The sequence below is a fragment of the Asparagus officinalis genome, chromosome 8 (assembly GCF_001876935.1).
Source record: "Asparagus officinalis chromosome 8, Aspof.V1, whole genome shotgun sequence".
Lineage (NCBI taxonomy): Eukaryota > Viridiplantae > Streptophyta > Magnoliopsida > Asparagales > Asparagaceae > Asparagus > Asparagus officinalis.
The window spans coordinates 71405111-71421403 of NC_033801.1; the positions used below are offsets into that span (position 1 = coordinate 71405111).

The following is a 16293-nucleotide window of genomic DNA, read 5'->3' on the forward strand; positions in this document are numbered from 1 at the left end:
AACCGCCTGGATTCTCTGGAGCCTATAAATACAGCCCCAGGGCCCTCATTTTTTCAGATCTGGAATTTTAAAGATTAGGCAAAGCCCTGTCGGATTGAAGACTGAAGGTGCAGGAATTTCAGAGAGGAGGAGGAGAGATCGGATCGAGTTCGTCGGCATAAAGAAGAGGAGCTCGTCAGATCTGCGGTTTCCCGGGTCCATTCCTTAAGATTATCCCGTTGCGATAATCTTAAGAAGAGCAATTATCTCGCCGTTGCCGAGATAAGCGCTACGGTTTCTTGATTCCTTCGCGAATCAACGAAGCTCTGTCCAATTTTTCAGCAATCAGATCTGATCGACGGTGGTCCACGGATAAACCACGGCACAGACAAACATCCCACGCAAGCAGAAAACCGATAAACGATCTCTGCGTTTATTTGATAAAGTTGTAAACTTTTTATTTTCATTGTGTAAGGAGATCTTATAAAAAGATCAACTTTTTTTATTTTATTCGAGATTATTATAACGACTAAAGTTGTAATAGATTTGATAGCAATGAAAACATCAACTTTCACCGCAAACATTTGACTCTGATTTGACCCATCGGGTCTATTTATAAGACAGCCAGGCTGTCAAGATTTGCACGAGATTCTAGGAGAGAATCACGCCCAAAACACGATCCTCGCGTTCACTAAGGTGGTTCAACTTCAGTGTAAACGCGAGGCTCACCCTCGCGTTTTAAAGATAAAACACGAAGGTCACCCCGTGTTACTAATTGCATACGCGAGGGTCACCCCCCGTGTTTCTAATGACAAATGCGAGGGTCATCCCCGCATTTCAAAATTAAAAATGCGAGGCTCACCCTCGCGTTTCAGAAGATAAAACTCGCATTTGTGAAGGAGGAACACGGGTCTTGCGTGGCAAATCTTTGCAACCAAATTCATGGTACCTTCGAGATGTATGCAGTGAGCAACTCCTTCATCATAAGGAATCAACAGTACACTATTCTAAGATCAAAATCGAGATCCAAAGTATTTCCAAAATTCATTCTAGTCAACCGCGAACTTTTAAAAACCGTGGAGGTGGTTCTGTATGCTGTTAAAAATTACTGCAGGTAGCTGGTCCCCGTAAAACACTGATGATAAAAGTTACAATCTGACGACTTTCATAAAAACAAATAAGAGTTACAAATTAACGACTCTTACATTTCAAAAAGCTAAATGTAAGGATTACAAGATGATGATCCTAGCAAAACTTAAAAAAAGATATTACAATTGATGATCTCTTCAAGGGCAAACGTGATGGTTCACCCTCGCGTTCCCTATTCCAAATGTGAGGGTCCACCTTCGCATTCCAAACTCCAAACGCAAGGGTCACCCCCATGTTTCAAAAGCCAAATGTGAGGGTCTACCCTCACGTATTGAAGCTATAACGCGAACGTCGCGTTTGACCATTTTAAATCACTTGAACGGTTACCCACTTAATGGGAGCTATTAAGCCCCCACTATGGAGAAAATTAAAGGGTCAGTTACACCCCTTAAACCCTATAAATAGCTGGTTTTACAGCTGAAAAAGGGTTGGAGATTTGAGGGGTTGGCTTTTAGATCACCTTGAGTTAGCTATCTTTGAGATCGTCTATCAGAGTGGAAATTCATTGGCTTATTTCAGTAAAAAGGAGTGAAATTCCTTTCTGAAATTAACTCTCTTGCAGAGTTCTAAATTCGGCTAGAGTTCTAAACTTGCTTTTCAAGTTCATCCAAGTCGTTAAGTCAAGAACTAAAGACAAAGTTCCACGAAGCCAATTGTTCGGATCGTCAACGGGATACAAAAATCAAACTCCCATCACCACCAAGAAAAACCCAGTATTAAACAAAGGGAAAGATCTTTGTTGATTCTTCTCAATTTCGTAAATCAAGAAACCGATAAGAAAATTATAGTTTCTTTTTCTAAGTCAGTTAGAGAGAGATTACTTTAAGTGATTGTATTCATTCTTTTCCTAAGTCACTTAGGGAGATTAATACTAATTGATTTTTCAATTTTCTTGTAATTTTTCTCACAAATAGCAGTTCTATCTTAGTAGGTCTAAGTTGACCGAATGATTAAGCATGAGAAGTATTTTCATACTTAATAGCCTGAACTCAATTAGCTTAGGATTCATTGGCCAAAACTCGTTAAATAGTCACTTAGAAAGCCTGATAAAGTACAACAAAATTACCAAGGAATAAAAAGAATATATATATATATATATATAGTTATATAGTTATATAGTTATATTTGTATATATGTTTTAAAAAAAATAAATTGATCAAGAGATTTGAAAATTATTTGAAACAAAGAGTTAGCATGTTTGTTTTCAAAACTTTAATTAAATTTTTAAGTTGAACTTAGTTTTGTATAACTATAATGAAAATATTTTCTACAAGATTTAGTTTGGAGTTATACAGTAAAAAGTTTTCTTAAGCAAAAACTAACTATAATTAGATTATTTAAAGGTATCAAGTTAATTAATTATATATTATTATTTTTTTAATTGGTAAGTTAAGTGAATTTTGTGGGTACATTCACTATAAACTCTTACGAGACTACAACTTATCCTCTAGGATAACCTAGGGATTTAAAGGCTTGTTGTATGCATTAAATACAGCCATGATTACTGTGAAAGTGAGTTAAGATTTTTCTTTCTTTCCTTTTTATTTTCTTTCTCTGCTAGAGGACTAGCAAAAGTTTAGGTGTTAGGGTATTTGATCATTACATTTTATTACATTTTTATACCCTTATATCTATTTTATTTAAATAAATATATAACTAATAATATGTTTTTCTCATAATCTACAGGAAATGAAGAATTAATGAATAGGAGCTAACAAAGAATTTAAATTTATTCATTTCTAACCTTTTAGTGAAGCCCAGGATCAAGGCAAGCAGTCTATAGAAGCTAAAAAAATAAGGATCCAGTATGAAAAGAAATTAAATTAAATTTATATTTAGGATAGCCAGCCCAAAGAAATAACATTATCTCCCAATCTGGAAGGCAGAATCTAACTTATAACATATGAAATCATCTACCTCGACGAGACGAAGTCATCTTGAGTGTCAAAATATTGACATCAGTATCAATACTAGTATCAATACATGTATCTATACTAGTATCGTTACTTGTATCGATACAAATTTGTATCGATAGTGATATCGATACCTAGTAAGCAGTTATAAATCAAAGGCTAAAATTGTGTAACTTGGGGCATAAGCTTGATCTAAGGGCTAATGTTAATTGTAATACTCTATAAATAAGGATAGAGAGTGAGGGTTTGATTGTGAAAAATTTATAAAACTCTATTTGGAAAGGAGGGTTACTCTTAATTGAAAAGACCTTCTAAATTATAAACTTTAGTTGCAATTAATAAAAAAATGACCTCTTCAAAATTTTCTTTTTATCTCTTTATTAGTTGATAAAGATGAAGATGAAGATCAATATTTACTTTCAAGGGGCCAACCGTTTGCAATGTAAAATTTTCGTTATCTCTTTTATTTTTTTGCTTTAGAAATTTATGTTTTATGATTTTTTTTCTTTTCCTGTTGGTAGATTAGATCTATTTTGATGCCTTGTACAATAGATTTACTTTCATGCTCTTTTATTTTTGTTATTTTCTTACATTTTTATTTTGTAGTATAGATTTACTTTCTTACATTTTTATTTTAGGTAGTTAGATTTCTTTTATGCTCATAGTTTAGATGTTTATTTTATTGTTCTTGTTCTTACTTTTGTAATTAGTTTTAATTTTTCTTATATTTTCTTCTCCTTCTTTCTTGCTCTCTAGTCTAGATTTTATCTGTTATAAGCTATAAAATAAACAAGTGCTAATCTCTACTAGGAAGTCAATGCGTGTCCCACTCCACGTTTAATCTGATTACTCATGCACACAACAACTAGAGCTGTTCCTACGGCCGTCTCCATAAGTCGACAACTTACGTGGTCGACTCGAACGGCAATACTTGTCGATCTATTCTCCAGGTCGAGCCCTTAAGACTCCGCACTCAGCCCGCTATTTTAGCTGACAACTTGTGTAACCGATTAAAAATGCAGTGTTTGTCAATCTACAACCAGACGACTAGAGAGGTAGTGTGTCCTCGAACTCTCCGACGAAAAGCAACTACCCTCACCTTAAAGACGTTGTCTGAGTCATCATTGCTCTAGCTTCGATGGTCTTCATGACTCATCAAACCTAGTCAGTGCCAAGCAACTGTTGTTTCTCTCGTACTAATTACTTGGATGACTTATCCTTGCCTGCGGCCGACACCTATAAAGATATCTGCTGAGTGAGGTGCTTGCCTGAACTCGATAGCAGTTACCTTAATGCCCTTCCTATCTACTATAAAAGGGAGTTGCACTGCATGAGGTAACTTCTTCTGCTTTTGATTTAACTTCGATCAATCGTTCAAACTATTTCTCATATATTTTCTCACTCAAGTTTAAACACTGACTTGATCGTTGGAGGAACAACCGGAGAACCATCTCACGAGTTCTTCATGTGCAGAGAAGAACAACAATCTATAGAACCCATCATCTAAAGGAGTTTAAGGATCCTAACTCTACTCTTATCCACAAATAAACCCCCTATTTGATAACTGACATCAACATTATCTCTTTGCTTTTATTTTCCAAAATGTGTAACTAAAATCTGGTAGGAATTGTAGAATTGTATAAAACTAGTTTGATTTCTTTTATTAATTGTGAATTGCTCTCTTGTGCTTAAAATGATCATGCTTGAAGAATAATTTGATAATCTATACTTATATTGAATGATTTAATAGGTTATTCTTATGAATTTTAGAATTACTATCTAGTTGCTTGTTCTTTTCATGAATATTGATTTTGCTTGGATGATAATTTGATGGGCTATGTTTTGCTTAAGTGATTTGATATTCTATACTTAGTAAATCTAAAATAAAATATGATAAAATAAGAATAGTTCATAAATTCTAAATAAAACAAACTAGTGGATTTACTTCTAGATTCCTATCTTATCCACTTGATTTTCTCACCTTTTTAGATTAATTTCTCACTTGATTTCTCTTTACTTATTTTTTCTTTAATCTTAGTTCTTTTGTGATTCTATTTCTTTTTATTTCCATTTGTCCCTTTTTTCCCTCTTTTTAAATTTAAATTTTCTTCTTAATTTTGTTCTTGTCCATTTTATTGTTTCCATTTTATTTGGTCACTATCTTTCTTCCCTCTTGTTCTAGTTATCTTTTATTTACAAATAATCACACACTTTCCTTATATCTCTCCACGTTTATACTTTTACTCATAATTATCAACACAACTCTAAGAATCACAAGTAAAAAATAAGGTATATCCTAGACGGAAAATTCCGTCTAGGATACTTAGAATTCCGTCTAGGATATGTATTCTAGACGGAATTCCGTCTAGAATACGCGTCTAGGAAGTTTTCGTCTAGGATGTAGTATTCTAGGCGGAAATTCCGTCTAGAATACATCATAGACGGAATATTCTAGACGGAAATTTCCGTCTAGAATACTCATCCTAGACGGAAAAATTTCCGTCTAGGATGATTATTTTAGACTGAAATTTTCGTCTAGGATACTCATCCTAGACGGAAGGATGTTTTTAATTTTTAAAAATTTTTTTTTTAAAAAAAAAGCTATCCTAGACGGAATTTGAGCATCCTAGACGGAATTTCCATCTAGGATGCTATGCTACAGTAGTTTTTTTTTTTTTTTTTTGCAGAATCTACTTTGAGTGCATATACACAATATTGAACAATAAATTATATTCATATCCAATACAGTCTAATTATATTCCAATATAAAATTTTATTATATTCAAATAATACATTCACCAAAATAGTAGAGAGATACATAAATTGTTTACAAACTTTTACATAAATTATTTACAATGGCTATGACACTGCAGAAGCTTCTGATCCACTTAGCAGCAACATGAATACCAATAGATAAAGCAGCTAGTAGAAGTGGCAGCGGAAGCTTCCTCTGTTTCAATGAAACTTCAACGTTTACAGCCTCTTCTGATGACTTAGAATTCTAAACAATAGCAAGGGCTAGGTAAGAAACCATAGTTAAACCCCTCAGCCAAGGCTCCCCAATAGCAGCCAAAACAGCCGCAGATGGGAGAGCTGCTGATGTACTATCTCTCTTCTTAATAAACCGAGAGAAGCAGAATATACCAACAAGAAATAACCAAAAGAATGGCTCAAGAATAACCCCCTTAACGGCCCCAAACCCAACAATCCCAGCTAAAGTGAGAAGATATGGTTGACTGTTCACTGAATCAGGGACTGCAGCTTCACCAATGGCCAATATCGTTGATGCAAATAAGATAATTCTTGTCAGTTCCGGAACAGGCGCAAAAGCTATAATGCTAAAGTAGATGTCACGAACAAGATAGAGAGAGGACTCGATAATTCTTATAAATCCAGTGATTGGATCACCAATGAAATGAAATACAAATGCCAGGGCAAGCTTGGATAAGTAACCGAAGAAGAGTAAGATTGCCAATGCAGCTTTCTTCCAATTACTGAGTTCCCATAATACAGTGCGCCAACAATAAACAAGGAAGAAAAAAATTCCGCGATTTTTGTGCTGAATTAATCTAGGTTTCAAAAGAAAAAAAATTCAAATTGCATTTTGTTTGAACACCTTTAATCTGGGATGCAGTTGTTATTTCGGTGACTATAGAAGGTGTTAAGTTTTCGACAAGAGGAGATATTGGGAGTGCCAATATTGTTTGCAGGCAGAACACAAGTGTTGAGAAGAAGGTGATTTGTGCGCTTATTATGATTAAGAGGACAAGAGGGTGTATAGTTTTAACTAAAATGTTTAGTAGGTAATTAATTTTACCTTTGTTTGATTACAAATCTAAATATAATAATAACATGTAGGATGAGGCAAGACGTAATGCATAGAATTGGGCGTCAAAATTACATGGTCGAGCAACCTATACAGGTGATAACTACCCATCATATTATTGACTTTCATAACACAACAGAGATGAAGACGTCATATTTTTGAGGTCAGGTGATTGTAGTACCCATTTATTTGTCTTGCATCAGAAATTTACAGAATTATGGATGAGTTTATAAGGTGGGTCATGGAAGTCAAATGTAATGATGGGTAGTTATTTAGCAGTGGTTATCGCGCCAAGGCGCGCATGGGTCAGAGGCTTGACATTGTCAGTTTTCTGTCTTTCTTGCTTTTCATTCTTTTTATGCTATTTGACTGTTGGTTGATCCCCTTCTAGATGATATCAATTGTTCATTATTCTTTCAAAAACTTTCATGTGCTTTTATAAAAAAAAGAATGGGTAAGTCAATAAAGATTAAATACTTGCAGTTATGCATTTCAGTAACTTTCTAAATGAAATGTTTTGTTAGTTAGTTGTGTTATGAATTGTGGCAACTACTTGTAGCAATTTGGCTTCTTTCCAAGTATTTCAACATTTTTCTTGAACTGTTTCTTTAATATATTTTGCTAGGATGGTGAGGAAGCCGGCAAGAAGAATATTCACAAAGGTTCATATGGTGTTGCAACTCAGAAATCCTGTCAGCTACAATTTGGGAGCTACTGCCTTTGGTCCCAAGAACATAAAGAAGTGATGAAATATTCACTGGTGAAGAGAATGAAAGATCAGGTTTTTGTTGCTAGGGCTTACCATCCAATCTTTGTGAAGCTTAAGGGTAGGAGAAGCTGTCACGAGAAATGAAACAAAATATTTAGGACCATAAGTGCATGCTTACTGAAGCCATTTCAGACCCTGATCTTCCATCATCGTAAGTGATGATTTTAACCTGTTGGCAACCTTTTCACATCGTAATGTTTACTACAAATAATGGGAACAAACTCTGTTATGTGTACTTCTGCGCAGATTAACAAGCACATTAGTATTAGTCTATGGAAACATTTATCATGATCATGTTTGGAGGCTTTTGCTCCCAACATCATGGTAATTTGATTTTCTTCAAACACAACTATTGGAATTGTAGACCCGAGCTACCATGAGTGCCAGATATTTTACCATTCACAGTAGATGCAGTTGACTATTGGAATTGTAGACCCGAGCTACCATGAGTGCCAGATATTTTACCATTCACAGTAGATGCAGTTGAATCTTATTTCATTTTCTATCTGAATAATCTGAATAAATATAGAACAGAGTTCACAAACATATTTGGTCATCATGTATGCATAAATATGTCATCAAAGTGCTCTTGCTTTGGCTATAATTAAATTAATTGGTGTACACAATTGGTCATCATGTATGCTCTTATGATCCAGTAAGTACATACTCTCCACAAATGTCCTTTAGCCTGTGTGACTTTTCACGAAAGAGATTGCTTACCTGCTGCTTTGTGTTGTAGGTGTATGATGCAAGGCCAATTAGGAGGTGACTAGAGAAGATGGTGGTGACCCAGCTCTCCAAGATGCTGATAAGGAAATAGATAGATGAGAACTCCACTGTTTATATCGATACAATTGTTGGAAAGAAAGAGTTGTCGTATAGAGTGGAGAAGAATGGAGATCTGGTGAATGCTTCTACTGGCCAGAAATCAGATATTTTGATTGAGATCCCTGCTAAAGTGAGGAGCGATGCTGCTCAATCTGTGAAGAAGATGAAGATTGCCGCTGGTGAGGATGAAGACGAGGTGGTGGATGAAGAGAACATGAGTCTCCTATTGGTTGGTTTCTACTTTGGTTGTACACTTGTTACCGAGAATGAATGTTCAGATAGTGGAATTGAATGGGATTATATGATACCTCTCTTTTGAAATTACTCAACATAGATATTGAGTAATCATTACATGTGTATGTTTTGTCTCTAATATTATATATTGAGTAATCATTGTGTATGTATATATAATATTGGATATTTAGTATCGTTTGAGACATTTTTGTGTATGAATATATTTTCAATTTCATTGTGAGATATTGAGAAATCATTATGTGAGATGTGTATATTAAATGTAAACAGATAGATTAATAAAACAACCAAAATTAAAAAAATATTAAAAATCAACATGCCAAACGGTTTAAACCGTTTGGACAGAGTTTTGTCCAAATGGTTGCAACTATTTGGACAGATTTTGTCCAAACGGGTGAAACCGTTTGGACAAAAAACTGTCCAAACGGTTCCAACCGTTTGGACAGTTTTTACATCCCAAACGGTTACAACCGTTTGGGAAAAATCCCAAACGGTTGTAACTGTTTGGTACTCTGTCCAAACGGTTACAACCGTTTGGACGACCGTTGGGGAAAACTCATCCCCAACGGCTTTAGCCCAAACGAGTTTTTTTTCACCCAAACGGTTGTAACCGTTTGGGACTGCATTTGCCCAAACGGTTCCAACCGTTTGGACAGATCTGTTTTGTACTAGTTAGAAAAACAAGAAGAAAAAAGAACTTGGTTAGAACAGTTTGTGAAATATTCTCGGTGTATTTTAATTTTTTCTTTAAAGAATTTAAGAAGTTCACCATGTTACTAAATAAAATACAGAAAGACTACTAAATAAAAAATTAGAATAATATAATTCATCTCGTTGATTTTATGTATACGTGTGTTAGGTAACACAACTGACGACAATCTAGGATGGAGTAAGAAGAAAGAATCGAAATGCAAAGTTATCAACAGCTGACCAACAAGATTTTCAGTTGATATTTGGCCAAATTGAGCGAAACTAATAAAGCTAACAATTAACAATCTTATGTAGCTCCTTTGATAGTAATACTTCAAGAGACTCCAGTTGAGATAGGCTCATATTGACGGTATTCAATATGTGGATACTATCAGTCCAAAACTAGAATTTGAAAATTTCCAAATTGAAAATATGTGCGGTTGGATGCAATGTAAATATGTAATACACACGAACCATCCAAAAATAAAAACAAAAAAAATCCAATGATTTTCATGCATTATAATAAGTATAACGGTGCCAAAGAAATTAAGCAAATTTAGTAAAATTTCAAAACATTTAATTTTTACAACATATGACAGATACACAAGAAAAAAATATGTTGAATCCTTCAAGATGTATTTGAAATTAAATGTTGTAACATAACTAGTGAATCTCGAAATTTGTAGTCTTGCAGGTAGGATGAATATCTCACCGATCTGAATGAAATTGATTTTTGTTCCTTCCATGATTTTGCCAAGAATGGATGTAGATCAAACCTCCATCCCAAAATGCCTCTCCACTCTTTGTAGAGGCACTTCACAAACATAAATCACAAAGTAAAGATCAATTTCATTCAGATAAACTCACACAGGCATTTTAACAAACAGTCGGCATGCATTTCTCATTTTAAACACAAACTCACAGCCACAGCAAGAATTCAACATTCAACATTCGACAGCGTAGTCAAGTAAAACTCACAGCCACAGCAAGAATTCAACATTCAACATTCGACAGCGTAGTCAAGTAAAACTCACAGCCACAGCTAGAAACCCGCCACCTTGTGTACCGAGGCGTCAGGAAGCGCAATGGCGGGAAATGGGTGTGCGAAGTTCGGGAGCTGAACAAGAAGACCAGGATATGGCTGGGCACCTATCCTACCCCCGAGATGGCCGCCAGAGCACACGACGTGGCGGCAATCGCTTTGAGAGGGAAGTCGGCCCCGCTCAACTTCGAAGACTCCGCGTGGATGCTGCCGCGTGTGGCGTCGAGCAGCGCGGAGGAGATACGGCGTGTTGCGTCGGAGGCGGCGGAGAGGTTCAGGCCAGTGGTGTCTTCGCCGAGGCAACCGATGCCTTCTCCGTCGACATTGTCGTCGCGGCCGCCGCCAGCGGTGTTCGTGGACGAGGAGGCGCTGTTTAATATGCCGGGGTTGCTGAATGAGATGGCGGAGGGGTTGATGCTGACGGCGCCGGAGATGGGGGAGAGGGAGAGGGAGGAGTAGGAGGGGGGTTCCTGAAATGAAAACAAATCTGGGGATGAATTATTCGTTTTAGGGGGGAAAGGAGGGCATTCGCGGGTTTATTTGGTGAATTTTTTAAAAAAAATTGGTCTATGTATTCTAGATGGAAATTTCCGTCTAGGATACTATTCTAGACGAAAATTTTTGTCTAGAATACCTGGTTATTTTTTAAAAATAAAAAAATAAAGGAACCGTTTAGGATACTATTCTAGACGGAATTTTTCGTCTAGAATGTTTTATTCTAGACGGAATATTCTAGACGGAAAATTTCTGTCTAGTTTAATACATTCTAGACGGAAAAAATTCCGTCTAGAATATTATGTCTAGAATACGTGATTTTCTACTAGTGAATCATTTTAGAATTATCTTTACACACCTTCCTTGAGGGATCAACATTTTTTTATACTATAACTTGATAGTTGTGTACTGCAACTTTGTTTTATTTACCCTCTACCAATAACATGGTCGCTTTCAAACAACACTATGAACCCATACTTGTTAGGAACATTTGCAAACTCTGGATTCTTCCCTATATTAGGAACATGAAGTATATCATTAGTGTCGACTTTTCCAAATGTGAAGGGGAGAATAATTCTATCCTTTACTACGATCTTAACAGTGGAGGACTTACCCATAAAAAGTTCTTCCCCACCACTAATTTACTCATAGGATTTGAACAAATTTCGATTACAAGAAATATGCCTCTGTAGCACCAGAATTGATCCACCACTCTGCTTCATAATCACAATGCTGGCTTCAATGATCATTGCCACAAATTCTTTATTGACCGCTATGTTAGCTCATTCACTTTGTTGTTGCTTCTTGAGATACATCTTGCTTCGTTTCTTGAGATGACTATTCTTAGTGCACTTCCAGCAAGTATTAGCAACTTCCTTTTGCTTATGAGCTTGTTTATGCCTTATCTTAGAATTGTCATTTTTACCATCATACTTTCTTTTATGCTAATTTCTTTGATTACCATCTACTATAACAAGAATCTTTGGATTTTTCAAATTCATCTCAAGTTTATCCAAGTTTTGCGAATTTTCTTCAACTTTTTTTTTTTTTGACAGAAAAACAAGGGGTATACTCCGTTCATTCATAATCAAAAGTATTAAGTACAAAATGTTGTCGAACACGAACTGTATCCATGTTGGAAATTAGAAAAAAGAGTGTCTAACAATTAGGGATGTATAATCTTCTTCTTCCAGAGATCCATGAAGATGAAGAGAGGGCCTTACCGTCATTCATCGTTGACACAGATATAAGGAAGAACCAAATCCAGCTATACATATAATTATCAGAAACTAAGTTTTCTATTAACCAACAAGCAAAACAAAACATATAAATGTTAATATATACAATCCAATCAAACAACTTTTGTTAGTTTCTGACTGAACTGTCACTGGCTTGTATAACCTCTGGCCCTTGATATAGGATTGTTCTCAAGCTCAGCTGATATCCTTGCAGCAGATCTTCTCTTCACTCCTGTCGAATCATAAATTCCAGATATAGCAAGGTTAATAATAGAGATATAAGAGAAATTAACATGCTCAAAAATAAGTTTGTTTCTTATGTTCCATATACTCCAACAAACCGCAGAAAAAATGGTTCGCCATAAATGTCCCATAACACTTGTAAGAGCTTCCAGTCTGTGAATGAGTTCTTCAAAGGTTGTTGGCCAAGCAAAGTGAAGACAGTATGATTTAAAATAGTTCCAGACTTGTTGAGATATAGGGCATAAGAGAAAAAGATAATCTCTGGATTCAATACTTGTGCCACAGAGAGAGCAATTGGTATCTCCCTGACATCCCTTGATCAGGAGAATATCTTTGGTGTTCAGTCTATTATAAGATAATAACCAAGTGAAGATTCTTACTTTGCTAGGAAGAATTGCATTCTACGTAGTTTTGTAAAAGGCAAATTTGGTACCTCTAGAGATTAAAAAGTTGTAGAATAAGTTGACAGAGAAAACGCCATTCGATATAAGATATCCTCTTGGTATATCAGGTTGGTTATTGATACTTATGCTACATAATAAGTTCAGAAGTTTTAACTTGGCTGTTTGAGATTCTTGGGATAAACATCTCCTCAACAAAGGTCTCTAATGCTATATATTATTCTGCAGATTGCCTTGACTATGTATAGACACATTTGAAGAGTACCTTAGTTGAAAACTGGTTGGAAAAAAATTGGATAATGTGTTACAACCAATCCATTTATCTTCCCAGAATCTGATGTGTACCAGAATCAACTGACCAAGAGACAATGTGAAAAAAAGCATTCTTAAAGGAGAGAACATATTTACAAAAAGAGGAAAATGATTTAGTAGGTTGAGCTTGTTGTAGATATGAGCCTCTCTTAACATAGAGATCCCATAGAAAAGAACCAGATGACGAATTTACATCCAAGCATTTGCAGAGCCATTTAGAAAGAAGAGAGGAATTAAAGTTAGTAATTTCCTTAACTGCCAAACCCTCTTCAGATTTGCTGAGACAAACTTTACTCCAATTAACTAGGCATTTGATAGTATTTGTATCATCCTTTCCTGACCATAAAAAGTTTTTCCAGATTCTGTCAATGTATTTTATCAACCATCGAGGTAATTTGTAGAAGGACCTGTAGTAGAGGGGTGGTGATGTTAGAACCGAGTTTAAGAGAACAAGTCTTCCACCAATAGAGAGTGAATTTTTCTTTCAAGACGACAGTTTCTTATGCAGTTTGTCCAAAACAGGTTGCCAGTCTGATTTAGTCAATTTTCCATATTTCAAAGGTAGACCAAGATATTTAATTGGAAGATATCCAATATTACAGTTAAGGATAGAAGCTAGATGTTGATCTCTATTATTTATTTTTTCAAAATAAATAAGAGATGATTTTGAGTAATTGATACTCAATCGTGATATAACCTCAAAGATGTACAAAATTACCTTAAGAGTGGATATATCTCTAACTAAACTTTTAACAAAGAGCAAAGTATCATCCGCAAATTGTAGGTTTCTGATGTTATTAAAAGGTCCTCTCAGACAAAGGCTAGATAAGAGATCATCTTCAACATTATTTTGGATCATCTTATTGAGAACATCTACGGCTATATTAGACAGAAGAGGAGATAAAGAGTCTCATTGCTTAAGACCTTATTTGCAGTTAAAAAAAATTGGAGGGTGAACCATTCACTAATACTGCACAACTGGATGAAGAGATGATATAGTTGATCAATGAGCACTATTTGCTACCAAAACCTCTAGCTTGTAATAACTCAATGAGATAAGACCAATTAATAGAGTCAAAAGCCTTGGAAAAATCTATTTTAAACATAGCCACTTCCTTTTCTTCTTAGAACATACATGAATCATTTCATTAGCCATCAGAATGGAGTCCAGGGTAGATTTACCCATTTGGAAAGCTGATTGTGTAGGAGAAACCAAGTCATACATGAGTGGAGATAATCTAGTAGCAAGCATTTTGGAGAAGATTTTGAAAAGGTAGTTAATCAGACTTATTGGTCTGAAGTCTTTAATCAGAGAACTCATCTTCAACTTAGGGATGAGAGTTATATAGTTTTTGTTCACCCTATGAAGAGAGAAGGGGTCATGATAAAAATGATTCATAAGAAGGACGAGATCATTTTTAATAAGATTCCAAAAAGTCTGATAGAAAGCCATGGAATAACCATCCGGCCCAGGAGCCTTATTTTGATTCATGCTAAAGACCGCATTTTTAATTTCAACTTCAGAGAAAGGAGCTTCTAAGTGAGATAAATCAGAGTTATCCTCAGGATATAAGATTGACCAGTAGACTGAAAGATGATTGTTGCTTGTTTACCCAAAAAGAGATTTGTAATATTAAAAGAAAGCTCTACTGATACTAATAGAGTTAGAAATATCCACTCCCTTATGATTGATAGAAACAATATAATTGGCTTTTTTATGGATGAAAGTTGTCTTGTGAAAGAAGGAGGTGTTAGCATCCCCCTCAGAGAACCATTTGTTAGACCCTAGAGGGGGGGTGATTAGGGTCTTATGCTAATCTAATCCGATTAAATGCCAATTAAAATTAATTAATAAGTTATCCTAGCAAGTATGAAATACAACAAGAATATAAGCTAGGATAAGCAATATGAACAATGAGATATATCCTATATGATAGAGATATATGCAAGGATATATAAACAACACAAGGGGTAAACAATCTAAACAAGATAGTGAATGAAATAAATGAGCAATGCACAAATGGCGATATAAGATGAATGCAAAAATAAATACGCCAAAGTACACTCAAACACAATCAAATGATCACGGAGTTCGGACCTTCCGTCCTACGTCTCCGCTCCCCACTCCCGGGGAGAAATCCACTATCAACCGGGTTTTCTACGTTCACCCGAATAACGTTTACACCTCACAGTACAATCACTATACAATCACACTTCACACACTAAGTGTTGGTCCTAGCCCGTGTCCTCCTCCTCAAGTGCTCAGTTACAACCTCTCCCTAGGCACGTCAACCGACGCCACTCCTCTTGGATTCGACCCCGTCTCTCACCACACACTTCTCTCGGTGTACAAGTGTATTACAAGTGAATCCTCACAATTAAGCACAATATAAATCAATGATTGTTCTCTCTAACAAGGTGAGAACTCAATTAAGCACAACTCTTAGTCACAAACCCACAACCCCAAATTATACTATGAATGTAAATACAATAAGCTCAAAAGGTTGTGTGTGAACAAAGAGATATAAATCAAAACTAAACTCAATGTAGTTCTAGCTTAATAACAATGATAATCAAATATATAAAAAAGCTAGAAATAGAGTTTAGAAAACTTCTCAATATATCAAGAGTGGAGGGAGAAGAGTTGGATGCCCAAACACCAATAGATGATCTCCTCAAGCTCTTGTAGAATTGAATCACAAAAACAAACTCTCAATTTGCTTAAAAGCTTTTTAAACACACTTAAACCAAACTAAAACCCTTGTTAAAAACTTTATTAAACTTGATTAAAAAACTCTCTTAATCAACTTGAAAAGACATCAGCAATGGGGTATATATACCCACTCAAAGCTCAGCCAAAAACACCCAAAACAAAAGACCAAAAGACCCAGCCAACGGTACAAAAACTAGCCGTTGGAAACAGTAAAAGCCATCGTCGGTCGACCGGAAATTCTGTCGGTCGACCGATTTGAGCTCTCGGTCGACCGGACCGGTCGACCGATGACTCTCTGGAAAAATACTGACGAATGGTCACTAGACCGGTCGACCGTACCGGTCGACCGAAAACAAAAATATGTTTTCTAATTATATTCAATTGTTTCATAGTAAAACTTGAAAACTATCAAACCAAAACATATATGTATATATATAATTATA

The 16293-nt window shown here is 35.5% G+C and overlaps 2 protein-coding genes across 2 annotated transcripts; one reads left to right on the top strand and one right to left on the bottom strand.

The window, feature by feature from the left end:
- Window positions 6032–6978, bottom strand: LOC109821346. The gene is made up of 2 exons (XM_020387535.1): window positions 6943–6978; window positions 6032–6600 (listed from the first exon to the last, which is right to left on the bottom strand). Exons 1-2 carry the CDS (start codon window positions 6976–6978, stop codon window positions 6043–6045), a joined length of 594 nt encoding a protein of 197 aa, XP_020243124.1. The 3' UTR covers window positions 6032–6042.
- Window positions 10572–10907, top strand: LOC109821347 (dehydration-responsive element-binding protein 1F-like). Its single transcript, XM_020387537.1, has one exon. The coding sequence runs from the start codon at window positions 10572–10574 to the stop codon at window positions 10905–10907; it is 336 nt and encodes a 111-aa protein (XP_020243126.1).